The sequence below is a fragment of the Mustelus asterias genome, chromosome 15 (assembly GCF_964213995.1).
Source record: "Mustelus asterias chromosome 15, sMusAst1.hap1.1, whole genome shotgun sequence".
In the NCBI taxonomy this organism is placed as follows: domain Eukaryota; kingdom Metazoa; phylum Chordata; class Chondrichthyes; order Carcharhiniformes; family Triakidae; genus Mustelus; species Mustelus asterias.
In genome coordinates this window covers 92,123,595-92,139,369 of record NC_135815.1, presented here as the reverse complement: position 1 = coordinate 92,139,369, position 15,775 = coordinate 92,123,595, and the positions used below count along the sequence as shown (strand labels likewise).

General features: G+C 49.9%; 1 protein-coding gene across 1 annotated transcript; it reads right to left on the bottom strand.

Moving 5' to 3' along the window:
* Positions 1-9,154: 9,154 nt before the first annotated feature.
* Positions 9,155-12,139, bottom strand: LOC144504851 (complement component C1q receptor-like). Its single transcript, XM_078230607.1, has one exon. It carries the CDS (start codon positions 12,092-12,094, stop codon positions 10,235-10,237), a length of 1,860 nt encoding a protein of 619 aa, XP_078086733.1. The 5' UTR covers positions 12,095-12,139; the 3' UTR covers positions 9,155-10,234.
* Positions 12,140-15,775: the final 3,636 nt, after the last annotated feature.

The following is a 15,775-nucleotide window of genomic DNA, read 5'->3' as shown; positions in this document are numbered from 1 at the left end:
GGACAAGACCAGCGGTGGCGGGTTGGTGTGGTGGGATCAGGTACAAGGTTACATGCCTCAGTACAAAGTGGTCGAGGGTTACCTCTGTCCTAACGTGGCTCCCACAACTGTGACTGATTCACAACTTTCTTCCTCTCTCTGTTTCCTGGGACTGACACGCCGCTTGTTTGAGATCCCGCGGGCTCCAGCAACTCTTCAATACCGATCGGCAATCTGTCAGATGTGAACTTCGGCAGGGAGCATTTGTCGACAATTCGACTGTGGTGGCATCACCGTGATTCTAACCATTTCCTTACCCTGCACCACAGCAGGTGTTCTTTTCAGAACCAGCTGGTGACCAAGGGTAGGAGGTGTGGTCCCATGCTCGTTTTTGGAAGAGAATGAGGGGTGACCTTATCGAGGTATATAAAACCATGAGAGGCAGGGATAGGATGAACGCATATAGTATTTTACCCAGCAAAGAGGAATTGAAAACTAGAGTGTGTAGGTTTAAAGTGAGAGGGGAAAGATTTAAAAGGGACCAGAGGGGCAACTTCTTCACACAGGGGGTGGTGCTTATATGGAATGAGCTGCCAGAGAAAGTGGTTGGGGTAGGTACAATAGCAACATTTTAAAAAGCATTTGGATAAGTACATGGGTGGGAAAGGATTATTTGATTTTGATTTGATTTGATTTATTTTTGTCACATGTATCAACATACAGTGAGAAGTAATTTTTCATGCGCATTTTGCAGACAAAGCATACCGTTCATAGAGAAGGAAAGGAGTGAGTGCAGAATGTAGGGTTACAGTCATAGCTAGGGTGTAGAGAAAGATCAACTTAATGCGAGGTAGGTCCATTCAATGGCCTCAAGGAAGAAGCTGTTCTTGAGTCGGTTGGTACAGGACCTCAGACTTTTGTATCTTTCCCCGACGGAAGAAGGTGGAAGAGAGAATGTTCGGGGCTCCTTGATTGTGCTGTCTGCTTTTCTGAGACAGAGGGAAGAGTAGAAGGGGTCAGTTAAAGAGGTATGGGCCAAACGCAGGACTAGCTAGGAGGGCACTATGGTCGGCATGGATCGGTTGGGCTGAAGGGTCTGTTTCCGTGCTGTATTGCTCTATGACTCTGTTATGGGTGGAATTTTCCCATCCTGTCCATCACGGGAATCGGAACAGGCGGGGCAAGGTCCGTTGACCTCGGACGGGATTTTCCAATCTTGGGGCGAGCGTGGCTGGAAAATCCTGCCCTATGACTCTAAGGGCGGAATTTTATGAGATTTTTTCTAATTGTCAACCAGGCGTGAAACTGGGAGAGTTCCAGATCAGTTTTTTGGCTGCATTTGCAGGCCCAATCTTATACACTCTGTCTTTAAAATTTTGGGTGAGTCCATTTCTCGCTACGGAAGGCAGTGGGCGGGGCTTAATGTGCCCGACAGCCTGAAGAGGGAGGTAGTGCGCATGTGCAGAGCTCTGATGCTGCACATGCGCATTAACAGGAGAGACAAAGAGAGAGCTGTCAGGCCCCTGCTACTGCAGGCAGCCTTAAGTAGCAACCTCCCCCACCCCGCAATCACGGGGGCTTGTGGCCCGAGATGCAGCCCCCATCACCCCCCACCCGCCACCTAGGCCGATCCCAAACCCCCTCCCTCCCCCACCAATCGCACACAGAGTGGCAGTGGGCTCTCCTCCCTCCACAGGCCCCACCCCTCTTTGGCCCCTCCCCCCAAATATTCTGCCCCCACTTGGCCCTGCCCATAGGCCCTGTCCGCCTCAGGTCCCACCCCTGGCACTGCCCCCACAGTCTCCAATCCCTCTTGGTCCCACCCCTGGCACTGCCCAATGGGCATGGTTTGGGTGCCCAGTGGACATTGCCAAGGTGCCCGGGTGGCACTGTCAGTCTAGCACTGCTCAAAGGGCACCCTCGCCTTGTCCTCTGCCTCTTCGGGGAGAATTTCCCCGCCGCAAAATGGGCGTGAAGCTGCAGTAGAATCCCGCCCTAACCTGTCTGTCATTCATCGAGGACAATTGTTGGAGTGTGACTATTACCTCACTCGAGATGAGGTAACTCAGAACAATCCGCTTGTTACATCTGCTCTGTGACATGTATGGGCCATGCATTTGATTCTGGGAATGCAATTCCGTAAAGAAGATCAGCCCTGTGATATTTTATATGTTTATTATTTTCATTCCTTGGAAATTCTGGTAACACATATAACAAACACGTTTAGACTCGGCAGACACGTGTGAAGGAAATAATCAAGACAAAACCACATACCAAGGCGACCAACATTGTTTTACCCAGATGCTGTGTCGCTAACAACCCCTTCTGAGTCAATTCACATTGTGCATATGTTAAAACATTTTATCCATCAATAATCTTGGACGTAACAGGCACAGTTCACCTGTCCTGGAATACTACCAGCGACCTGTCATGGCAAACTCCTCATACTCTGCAGGGCCAAGCCACATTTTTAAATCCCTTCTTCCTTAGTTCTTCAAGCTATCTTGGCCAGTAATCCTAATTTTGGGGACAATGCGCTATTTTCCATCCACCCCTCTTTCTCCACACCTACAAGTCAAGACAAGAGGAGATCTTGTGGAGATGTGGGCAGCGTCCCTGCCTCCAAGCCAGAAGCTCCGGGTTCAAGTTGCATCCCAGGACTTGATGGCCAAGGAAGGTACGTTCATAACGCGGCCAAACAGGTTGGCTGTGTCAACCTGTAAAATCCTTCCGAACGTGCCAATGGCTGGTGGTAAGAGTGGGAGAGACTCCAGGTCAGCCTCACTTGAAGAGGAGTGGCGCCCCTCAAGCTATAAGCCCCTGGTGACAGACTGGGGACCTGTTCTGGGAATTTCTAGCTATGGAAACAGATGGAAGTCTGCTTTAGTGCACCAACAGGTGCAGGAAGAGAATTCAAACAAGGATAACTTCCAACTGCGTCTTTCTGGTTCTTGCTTGAGGGAGCATTAGGCCCAATTTTCCTTAACTTTATCCCCACCTCTCACACAGTTCACCAACACAAAGCAGGTGAATAAGGGGCTGATAGCCAAGGTGCCTGGACACTGCCTATTCTGCTGCCACTCCCTCTGGGTTGTGCTGCCCAAGGTGCCCTGACAGTGGAGTGGGACAGCTCAGCACACATCGGGTGTAACACTGAGTAAAACTGAAAGATGTAACTGGTCTGACAGACTCAATTTGTGAGTGAACCACGATACAAGTGGCTACGTAAAAGCGCCCACATCAAACCTGGCCAGAGGGGTTTGTGCCAACTCTGAAACAAGCAGAGAAGGGAGCAAGAAGATGCCAGGAAAAGGTAACACAGAGGTTAAAATTTTAAATATCACATTTTTATAACACAGAGTTTAAGTACGAGAATACCTCAGTAGTATGCCTCATAGAATCATAGAAACCCGACAGTGCAGAAGGAGGCCATTCGGCCCATCGAGTCTGCACCGACCACAATCCCACCCAGGCCCTACCCCCACATATTTTTACCCACTAATCCCTCTAACCTACACATTTTAGGATTCTAAGGGGCAATTTTTAACCTGGCCAATCAACCTAACCCGCACATCTTTGGACTGTGGGAGGAAACCGGAGCACCCGGAGGAAACCCACGCAGACACGGGGAGAATGTGCAAACTCCACACAGACAGTGACCCGAGCCGGGAATCGAACCCGGGACCCTGGAGCTGTGAAGCAGCAGTGCTAACCACTGTGCTACCGTGCCGCCCGTGACATTTACAGTGTTTGCATTATAGGGGAAAAGTTATATTGAATCATAGACCCCTACAGTGCAGAAGAGGCTATTTGTTCCATCGAGTTTGCACTGTCACGTCCTCTGCCCTATAACCCCACACATTTAGCATGGCCAATCCATCTAACCGGCACGTGGGAGGAATCCGAAGCACTCGGAGGAAACCCACGCAGACCCGAGGAGAACGCGCAAACTCCGCACAGTGACCCAAGCCGGGAACCGAACCTGGGTCCTTGACGCTGTGAGGCAGCAGTGCTAACCACTGTGCCACCGTGCCGCCCTCGTTTCAGACCTAATCAACATTTCTAAGTTGTGTCAAATCGGCAGAGTGTACGAACATGTGTTAATCAATTCATCAAAATAAATAAAACCTTCCGGTTTTCCAAAGGTGTTGACTGAAGCTTTTCAACGGTTATTAGAAGAAGACAATTCGATGTCTGATATTTATTTCTTCTCTTGTAATATGACATTTAAGGAGCGTTATTCCGATTGCGTGCCTGGGACGTTTCACTCAGTGTTAATGTATGCTCAACCTTGTCCCTTGCCTGAGGTGTGGAGATCCTCAGGTTAAGACCGTAGGAACATTAACATCCAGAGGGATCTGGGCGTGCAGGTCCACAGTTCCCTAAAAGTGGCAACACAGGTGACCAAGGTGATTAAGAAGGCATATGGCATGTTCTCCCTGCATCTGTGTGACGTTCCTCCGGGTGCTCCAGTTTCCCCCCACACTCCAAAAATGTGCTGGTTAGGTGGATTGGCCATGCCAAAATGTCCCTTAGTGTCAGGGGGATTAGCAGGGTAAATATGTGGGGTGATGGGAATAGTGTCTGGGTGGCATTGTGGTCGGTGCAAACTTGATGGGCTGAATGGCCTCCTTTTGCACTGTAGGGATTCTATGCTTGCCTTCATTGGCCGGGGCATTGAGTACAAGAGTTAGAAAATCATGTTGCAGCCTTGGTTAGGCCACATTTGGAGTATTGCGTGCAGTTCCGGTCACCACACGACCAGAAGGACCTGTTATTTTTTGTTTCCGATTCCAGCAGTAATTTGCCTTAACCAAGATGACAATGACCAGATAATCTGCTTTCTGAGATGCTGATTTAGGATTAAATGTTGGCCAGGATATCACAGATACTCCCTCCCCCACTCACCGCCACAAGCTTTAGAGTCATGACTCTAGCTTTATTGAAGCATTTATGATGCAGAAGGAGGCTATTCAGTCCTTTGAGTCCATGCTAGTGCTCTATGGAGTAAAGCTGTCAATCACATTTCACTGCCCTGCCCCCAAAACCCTGCAAGTTTATTTCCTTCAAGTGTTGACCCGGGTTCCTTTGGATAACTTTGATTCTCTCCACATCGACCACCCTCGTAGGCAGCGAATTCCAAGCCATTGTCAAACACTGTATGGTGGCACAGTGGTTAGCACTGCTGCTTCACAGCGCCAGGGACCCGGGTTCAATTCCCGGTTCGGGTCACTGTCTGTGTGGAGTTTGCACATTCTCTCCGTGTCTGCGTGGGTTTCCTCCGGGTGCTCTGGTTTCCTCCCACAGTCCGAAAGACATGCTGGTTAGATAGATTGGCCATGCTAAATCGCCCCTTAGTGTCAGGGGGACTAGCTAGGGTAAATGCATGGGGTTACGGGAATAGGGCCTGGGTAGGATTGTGGTCGGTGCAGACTGGATGGGCTGAATGGCCTCCTTCCGCACTGTACAGATTCTATGATTCCACATCCCCCTGCAGCTCTTTACCAAAATCTTGAATCTCTGTCCCCCTGGTCTTTGTCCCAACAGCTGACAGGAACAGTTTTTCCCTGTCCACCTTGTACGATCCTATCATAATCTTGTACGTCTCTATCAAATCTTCCCTCAATGTCCATTGCTCCAAGGAGAACAACACCGGTTGGTCCAAATGAATCTTGTGGCTCAATGCCCCCATCCCTGGAACCATTCTGGTAAATCTCCTCTGTGCCTTCTCAAGGTCCTTCCCATTGTTCCTGAAGAGTGCTGACCAGAATTGGGAACAATACACTCGTTGTGGCATAACCAGAGCTTAATAAACATTCCTCATAACTTCTCCGGTCTTGTACTCAATACCTCTACATATCAAACCCAAGATCCCATATCCTTTTGCTAACCACTCGCAATTTACCCTGCCACCTTCTATGATCTGTGCACATGCAACCCCAGGTCCCTCTTTCGCCACATACCCTTTGGAATTGTGCCCTTAAGTCTATATTGCCTCTCATTATTTCATTTGCCAAAATCATAGAACCCCTACAGTGTAGAAGGAGGCCATTTGGCCCATTGGGCTGTACCAACCACAATCCCACCCAGGCCCTAGCCCTGTAACCCCACATATCTACCCAAGTTAGTCCCCCTGACACTACGAGCAATTTTCCACGGCCACCCAACCTAACCCACACGTCTTTAGAGTGTGGGAGGAAACTTGAGCACCTGAAGGAAACTCACGCAGACACGGAGAGAATGTGCAAACTCTACACAGACAGTGAGCCTGGGCCAGAATTGAACCCGGGTCCCTGGCGCTGTGAGGCAGCAGTGCTAACCACTGTGCCATCGTGCCACCCTCTGTGAGAATGTACTCTATTAAATTTTACCACTTCTTTTTCCCTATTCTGCTAGCCTATCCATGTCCTGTTGCACTCAATTTGTCTGGAGACAATACACATCTCTTTAACCTGTGCTTAACCCTCTCTCCACTCACATTGTCTGTACCTTTAAGACTTGATTACCTGTAAAGACTCGCATTCCAACTATTATTTTGTAAATTGAGTTTGTGTCTTTATATGCCCTGTTTGTGAACAGAACTCCCACTTACCTGACGAAGGAGCAGCGCTCCAAAAGCTAGTGGCTTTTGCTACCAAATAAACCTGTTGGACTTTAACCTGGTGTTGTGAGACTTCTTACTGTGCGCTCAATTTGGCCCATCGAGTCTGCACTGACCGCAATTCCACCCAGGCCCTATCCCTGTAACCCCACATATCTACCCTGCTCGTCCCCCTGACACTAAGGGGCAATTTAACTTGGCCAATCAACCTATCCTGCACATCTTTGGAGTGTGGGAGGAAACCAGAGGACCCGAAGGAAACCCACGCAGACACGGGGAGAATGTGCAAACTCCACTAACCTCACTCTTTGCCACGCCGTCAAATTTTGCAATTTTACGCAGTATTCCAATATCGAGTCATTAACACATATTAGAAAAAAAGCAGTTCCCCGAGCCCTGACCCTTGGATAACAGCAGTATCTGCCGTCCTCCAGCCTGCAAGATAACCATTCACCATCATTGCTGGTTTCTATCCTTAAGCCAATTCTAAAAATCTAAGCTGACACTGACTTTCCCATTCCTCAAGCCAGAATTTTATTAACCAGCCCTTAATATTGTATTTAACCAGCCTTTAATATTATAGTCTTGAAAATAAAGTGTTTACTTTCACCCGATAGAGCAGCCGAGGCCTCAGTTTAACATCAGGTAGTGGGGGGGGAGGGTGAGTGAGGAGCTGGGGAGTGGGTGTAGTGTGATGTTAATATAGAAATTTAGAGGCCCAGGCACTTGCTCTGGGGGCTAACGTACAAATCCCATCTACAGCAGCTGATGGCATTGAAGTATTATTGCTGCCGCCCCCTCCCCCCGTCACCCCCGCCAGGAGTGGTTCACTCCAGCGGGCTTTACAATGGCTCCCCACTAATGGGGAACTGGCAGCCAACCCCGCTGGAGTGAAGAGAGGCCATTGAAGCCCTCCCAGGAGGTCGAGGATAAAGGGGGGTGCACTTTGGGCAGTGCCAGCCTGACAGTGCCAGCCTGGCCCACTGGCACTGCCTAAGGGTGCCCCCCTGGCACTCCCCACCGGGGAGCGCTATGCTGCCATCCCCTCGGGCAGGAATAGGCTTCACCCTCTGATTTCCAGAGGGAATCCCGCTTGGGCACTCGGTGATTCACAGCGTGTGAGAGATTCAATCTGGAAAATCACGTGAAAGAAATCGGCGGGAGTTACTCTCGTTTTCACACGAATTGGGGACTTGGAATTTTTTTCAGAGAATCCTGGCCAAAATCTTCATAAAACAGTGCCTCTGGCAATGCAGCATTCCCTCAATACTGAACTGGACGGCACGGTAGCACAGTGGGTAGCACTGCTGCTTCACAGCTCCAGGGACCTGGGTTCGATTCCCGGCTTGGGTCACTGTCTGTGTGGAGTTTGCACATTCTCCTCGTGTCTGCGTGGGATTCCTCCGGGTGCTCCGGTTTCCTCCCACAGTCCAAAGATGTGCGGGTTAGGTTGATTGGCCATGCTAAAATTGCCCTTAGTGTCCTGGGATGCGTAGGTTAGAGGGATTAGTGGGTAAAATATGTAGGGATATGGGGGTAGGGTCTGGGTGGGATTGTGGTCGGTGCAGACTCCATGGGCCGAATGGCCTTTTTCTGTACTGTAGGATTTCTAAGATGGAATATCAGTGCCTCTGACAATGCAGCACTGCCTCAATACTGAACCGGAATATCAGTGCCTCTGACAATGCAGCATTCCCTCAATATTGAACTGGAATATCAGTGCCTCTGAAAATGCAGCACTCCCTCAGTACTGAACCGGAATATCAATGCCTCTGGCAGTGCAGCACACTCTAAATACTGAACTAGAATATCAGTGCCTCTGGCAGTGCAGCACTCCCTCAATACTGAACTGGAATATCAGTGCCTCTGGCAGTGCAGCACTCCCTCAGTACTGAACCGGAATATCAGTGCCTCTGATAGTGCAGCACTCCCTCAACACTGAACTAGAATATCAGTGTCTCTGGCACTACAGCACTCCCTCAATATTGAACTGGAATATCAGTGCCTCTGGCAGTGCAGCACTCCCTCAATATTGAACTGGAATATCAGTGCCTCTGGCACTACAGCACTCCCTCAATATTGAACTGGAATATCAGTGCCTCTGGCACTACAGCACTCCCTCAATATTGAACTGGAATATCAGTGCCTCTGGCACTGCAGCATTCCCTCAATACTGAACTGGAATATCAGTGCCTCTGCCAGTGCAGCACTCCCTCATTATTGAACTGGAATATCAGTGCCTCTGGCAGTGCAGCATTCCCTCAATACTGAACTGGAATATCAGTGCCTCTGGCAGTGCAGCATTCCCTCAATACTGAACTGGAATATCAGTGCCTCTGGCACTACAGCACTCCCTCAATATTGAACTGGAATATCAGTGCCTCTGGCACTGCAGCACTCCCTCAATACTGAACTGGAATATCAGTGCCTCTGGCAGTGCAGCATTCCCTCAATACTGAACTGGAATATCAGTGCCTCTGGCACTACAGCACTCCCTCAATATTGAACTGGAATATCAGTGCCTCTGGCACTGCAGCACTCCCTCAATACTGAACTGGAATATCAGTGTCTGCCAGTGCAGCACTCCCTCAATACTGAACTGGAATATCAGTGCCTCTGGCAGTGCAGCATTCCCTCAATACTGAACTGGAATATCAGTGCCTCTGGCAGTGCAGCACTCCCTCATTATTGAACTGGAATATCAGTGCCTCTGGCATTCCCTCAATCCCGAATGTGATTATCGATTTAATTTTGTTGTTCTGGAGTGGGAATTGAACTTAGAAACTTCCTGAGGCAGAGGGGAGATCACAACCAACTGAACCGCAAGTGACACCCTGGGGAGTGTCTGTGCAAGACCTTTATCGTCCCTGTGAATATCTTGAGAAAGTAATAGTTAATATATTCATATCCAACATCCTGCCCGTTCAACAATATGCATTTAAAGGAGCTATAATTGACTTCACTCTAAAGTATTGTGATGCTAAGTTAAGCAGAGCAGTAATACATTTGTAGCATCATTTAATGATAATATTTGGACTGTATTCTGATAGGACTATATTACTTTTAAAACTTTAACTTATGGCCTGTTTTTGTGGTCACAATTTCGCATCAGGAACATTAGCAGTGAAGTGCTATTAGTGTAGCTGTACACAGAGCTCACACTTCAGATAATGCTATTGAGGCAACACAAGGACAAGAGAGGAAGCCATGTAAACTTCAGCGAACCCCATCACAGTAAGAGAAAATGCTGGGAGCTTCCTGCGGAACAGTTCTATCCAGAGGTCACCGACCTCTTCTCTGACCACACAATGCTGCCGGACCTGCTGAGTTTCGGTTTAATTTATTCGTTCCGGGGGGTTTTGGGCGTCGTGATGGCGGGGCCAGGATTAATATTGCCCACCCCTTTCCAGCACTTTCTCTTTGTCTTTCCCGTTTCCAGCATCCGCAGTATTCTAACTTTGCAAAATTCACTCAATAATGAATCGGAATACACTGCCACCCAAAATCATCCTTAAAAGTACCAAAACCTTTTTAAAAAAGTACCTGACCTTTTTTTTAAAGAAAAGAAATAATTCCAAATGAATCTAAAACAGCTTTCTTCCCCAAAAGCATTCAGGATATTGAAAGTTTGTTCACTGTGTTTCGATCTCAAGTCTATATCATGGTCTGATTTGCCTCCAGCTCCATGTAGCAATCAGTCTCGGGATTGCAGGCGGCAGATGTGGCTTTTCCAGGTGTTGTGAGTGAGGATAATCGAGCTGTTTGGACCCAGCTGTAGAAATCTCCAGCCTTGCTGCCCTTCCCTCGGCCTGACTTGTGGCGACAGTACAGGACTAAAGCCAGCCCGCACAGCAGCAGGAGCAAGGCAGCTACTGTGCCCAGGGCACAGGGCAGTAACCAGGCTCTGCCCTCTTGGCTCCCCGCCTGCTTGGGAGTCCATGCTCTGCCCGGGGGCTGTCCGACCGTTGGCGAAGTCGTGGGTGAGCCGCTTCCTGGGCTGAGGTCTGCCACTGTCCCATCCCCCTGTGTGCCCCAGGCGGCATCACCTGCCCTCTCTGACTCGGTGGCTGCAGAGTCCATCTGCCCCGAGGTGGTGCCCAGGTGGGTGGTATGGACCCCAGGACCAGCTGTCACGGGGGCACTCCGGTCGCCAGCTGGGGTCAGGTCCGCGGGGGTGGCGGTCAACGTGGTGCCCAAGTTCTTCGGGGCACATGACACCCCGTCTTCAGCCAGAGTGTAACCCCCAGCGCAGGAACAGTGGAAGCTGCCCTCAGTGTTGGCGCACGTGCCCTGGCAGGGGTGCCCTGTGCATTCATCCAGGTCAAGGCAGGAGTGCCCGCTTGCCACGTAGCCCGCCCTGCAGTGGCATCGATAGGACCCCTCCATGTTCTGGCACACTTGGGCACACGGCTGGGTTACGCACTCGTCAACATCTTGGCAATGTCCTTCCACTGGGGTAAAACCCTGAGCGCAATGGCAGCTGAAGCTTCCGGGTGAGTTGATGCAGAGCTGGGGGCAGTGAGACTTGTGGGCACATTCGTCAATGTCCAGGCAATGGTGCCCGTTGCCCGCCAGTTCGTAGCCCGGGGCACAGGTGCACTGGTAGCCTGCCAAGAGGTTGTGGCATTGGTGTTCACAGGGGACGCCCTCGCAGTGGTCCACTAGCTGACAGGAGTGCTGGTCGCCCGCTAGCTGGTAGCCCTCACGGCACTGGCAGTGGTGGCCCTTCGGCCCGTCACTCTGGCAGAGCTGCGCACAGCCCCCGTTCTCCACGCTGCAGCCAGAGGGAGGGGCGCAGAATGGACCATCCAGGGACCAGCCAAATGTCTCTGAGCTTTGCTTCTGGCACATGACATACCCCATCGCCGGCACCTCCTCACAGGACACTGTCGCCAGGGAGCCGAAGGGTACCAGGCTCAGGGAGGAGCTCTGGGCATTGAAGGGGGTGCTGTAGGTGACCAGGCCTGGCCCACTCAGCCCAATGGCTTGGCACATGCCTTTGAAGTTGAACTTACAGAGGTACCCATCCAGGTGTTGGGTGCACACCCCATCCCACCACTTGAAATCCTCCGGGCTGCTCCGGGACACTGCGACGTGGACACACCGACGGGAGGTACAGGTGCCCCGCGGTTCCCTGCCCCAGTTGGAGAAGGTGGTCTGGTCGCCCCCCGAGGTCCAGAGGAAGCCCCTCAGTGGTTTGTGCTGCTGGTAGCAGTGCCTCTGGGGCAGCTGGAGACCCATCCAGAAATTCCAGCGTCGGCCGGGAGGAGGAGGGGGCCCGGAGGGCAGGGTGGACAGCAGCTCCCGGATCTGGCCAGCCTCCCCGGCGTCCTTGACCGTGGCCAGGTCACCTCCGTTCGCCCTGCAGCTCGCCAGTGCCTCCTGGAAGGGCTTCCTGCTCCTGTGCGCGGTGTAACAGGCATCGCTGGCACACACGGTGTGAGAGGGCACCGGCTCAGACTCCACCGCGGGCAGAAACACTTGGAAAAGCAGCAGCAGCAGCAGCAACAACATCCTCCTACCCTGGAATAAACCGGGAATTAAACTGTCGGTTTTAGTCTCCAAACACTCAGCGATAGATATCAAAGCGACTGGCTGCAGTATAACCTCACTACCCACCTCCCCCACCTCCCCCCCCCTCCAACTTTCTGACAAAAGCCCAGGGTTGTAAAGATTCTCCCACGGCCCCAGCATTGCTGAGCGGAAGCAATGAATAAGCCACTGGAGAGTTGCAATGTTAGCATTCCATTGCCCCTCTCCCCTTACATTCCAATGTGGGAAGCAAAAAATAAAGTGAAAGACCCTTGCATATGTATTCCCTCTGTTCCCCTGTGTGACTGAGTTGTTACACTGACATATATAATAATGTCAGTGCTTCAAGTGCTTCCAAAAATAGACTCTACTTACAAATCTGTGAGAACATTATAATCATTCCAAAATGACCATCACACAAAAAGCGTACCATTCAGGCTCTTTATATACTTCAAGTTACATTCCGAGATGCTTCAATCGAGGGAATGTTTCAGACATTTTAAAATGGTCATACAATTGTTGCATGGTTATGTTGCACTCAACTGATGAAGGAGCGGCGCTCCGAAAACTCGTGCTACCAAATATACCTGTTATCAGCTTCTCGGCCTTTTGGCTAGGATCAAGTGTGGTTGTGCGGATGCTGCGCTTGGTTGAGGTCGTTGGGTTGCATCGAGGCTTCGTATGTTTCATATGAAGCAATTTTTGGGGGCGGTGTCTCGGCCTTTTGGCTGGGATGCGGGTGGGCTCGGGTCTTGGAGGGGGAGTTGCTTTCCCTCCTCCGATCGGCTTGGCTCGTGTGGATCGGGCCCAGGACAAAGTGGATGGTCGCTTGCCCTGTCTTGACGGCCTGGATCGGAGATGTCTCGACTTGTTGGGACTCTGAATTGGACTTGATTTGATTGAATTGGAAAAGTATTTAAAAAAATATACCTGTTGGACTTTAACCAGGTGTTGTGAGACTACTTACTGTGCCCACCTCAGTCGGCAACTCCACATCATGGTTCTTTTAAATTGGCCACATAGATAAAGTTGCACTCCGAGGCGCTTCAGTACAATTGAGATACATGTAGTACTCATTGCATACACCCAGTGAGTCATTCAGTCCAAGGAGGTTCTGCTCCCCTCAGGTCACCGCGGCTGAAAGGTCTTAGACAGTGTCCTTTCTCCCGCTGCCCCTCTGCTGCAGCTGTCCCGAGCTTCAGTGCGTCCCACAGCATGTAGTCCCAGTCTGCAACACTCAGTTGGGGACAAGGGAGGGATTTTCCGGCCACGCTCGCCCCAAAATTGGAAACCCCCGCCATGGTTCGCCCCTCGCCCGCTACGGTTCCCGTGGTGGGCGGAACAGGAAAATTCGCCCCCATCTCTTTCATTTAGGACAGGAGACTGAACTCTAATGGCTTCAGGTAAAATTGACCAAAGCTAGTGCGGGGGTGACTTATCTAATGGTCAGCTCAACTCAACTCAGCACGGTGGCACAATGGTTAGCACTGCTGCCTCACAGCGCCAGGGACCCAGGTTCGATTCCTGACTTGGAGTCAGTGTGGAGTCTGCACATTCTCTCCGTGTCTGGGTGGGTTTCCTCCGGGTTCCTCCCGCAGTCTGAAAGATGTGCTGGTTTTATTTATTTTATAAAGTCTATTTGCTTATCAGTCACAAGTGACGCTTACATTAACACTGCAATGAAGTTACGGTGAAATTCCCCTGGTCCCCACAGTCCGGTGCCCATTCGGGTCAATGCACTTAACCAGCACGTCTCTCAGACTGTGGGAGGAAACCGGAGCACCCGGAGGAAACCCATGCAGACACGGGGGGAACATGCAAACTCCACACAGACAGTGGCCACGCCACACCATACATTGGCCACGCTAAATTCTCCCTCAGTGTACCCGAACAGGCACTGGAGTGTGGCGACTAGGGGATTTTCACAGTAATTTCATTGTAGTGTTGATATAAGCTTACTTGTGACACTGATGAATAAACTTTAAACTAATGGCTTTAGGTAAAATCGATCGAAGTCACCCTAAGGTAAGGCGGGGTGAGTTATCTCATGGTCAGCACAACTCATTGGTTATGGAAAATTCAACGGCCTTGTTGATGTGATGGCATAGCTTAGATGCTTTTAGAAAGTAGTCCCGTCAGCCAACCCAGACCCGCACCCCACCCCCCACTTCCTGAGATCCTTATCATCGGGGAGGTCGTGGGAATGTTGCATTTTCAAAGTACTGCCCTACCAAAACATCTGTACTCACTGCACTTAAGCACACGATTGGGAACTTTGTTTTATTATTCCAAACTAGATTTTACCTATATATAACTCCCTGAGTTCAAACACTTTGCAATCGAGGAAGAATGATTGGCTTATTTTTGCACCAAGAAAAATAAAGGGTCTAGATATTTCCCAAACTGGATGGATTTTTGGAAAAGATTGATTGCATTCCCAGGAGAAATGCTATTCCTCATTCAGGAATGTTGTAAAGGCTCAACAGAATAATTATTCTCTCATCAAAAGTAAAACCGCATACATCTTGAGAGAGACACTTCAAGAATGTCTACTTCTTATAACTGATGTGCTTCGATTATTTCTTCTGTCAATTAAGAGTTACCTAGGGAATAGTAAACCAAATGTGAGCAACTCTGCACAGACCACATATCCTGCTTGTTGTTTTAAACAAACTGGCATTGTGATGCACTTAACTTTTAGAACCAATGATGAATATATTACCCAAAATGTATTAAATTCTTCACCACTCTGTCCACCTGTGACTCTACTTTCAAGAAGCTATGAACCTGTACCCCTAGATCCCCTTGTTTTGTGACTCTCCCCAACGCCCTCCCATTGAAAACAAAGAGTAGGAATTAATGAGTCCTTTTCAAATTGGCAGGCAGTAACTACTGGGGTGCCACAGGGATCGGTGCTGGGACCCCAGCTATTCACAATATATATGAATGATTTGGATGAGGGAACAAAATGTAACATCTCAAGGTTTGCAGATGATACCAAGTTGGGTGAACTGTGACGAGGATGCAGAGATCCTTCAGAATGATCTGGACAGGTTGGGTGAGTGGGCAAATCAATGGCAGATGCAGTATAATTTGGATAAATGTGAGGTTATTCACTTTGGAAGCAAAAACAGGAAGGCAGATTACTACCTGAATGGCTGTAAATTGGGAGAGGGGGGTGTGCAGTGGGACCTGGGTGTCCTTGTGCACCAGTCGCTGAAAGTAAGCATGCAGGTGCAGCAGGCGGTAAAGAAGGCAAATGGTATGTTGGCCTTCATTGCGAGAGGTTTCAATTACTGGGGCAGGGATATGTTGTTGCAATTGTACAGGGCCTTGGTGAGGCCACACCTAGAGTATTGTGTACAGTTTTGGGCTCATTTTCTGAGGAAGGATGTTCTTGCTCTCAAGGGAGTGCAGCGAAGGTTTACCAGGCTGATTCCGGGGATGGCGGGACTGATGTATGAGGAGAGATTGACCAGGTTAGGATTGTTTTCGCTGGAGTTCAGATGAATGAGGGGGGATCTCATAGAGACTTATACATTTCTAACAGGACTGGACAGGGTAGATGCAGGGAGGATGTTCCCGATGGTGGGGGAATCCAGAACCAGGAGTCACAGTCTGGGGATTCAGGATCGACCATTTAGGACGGAGGTGAGGAGACAT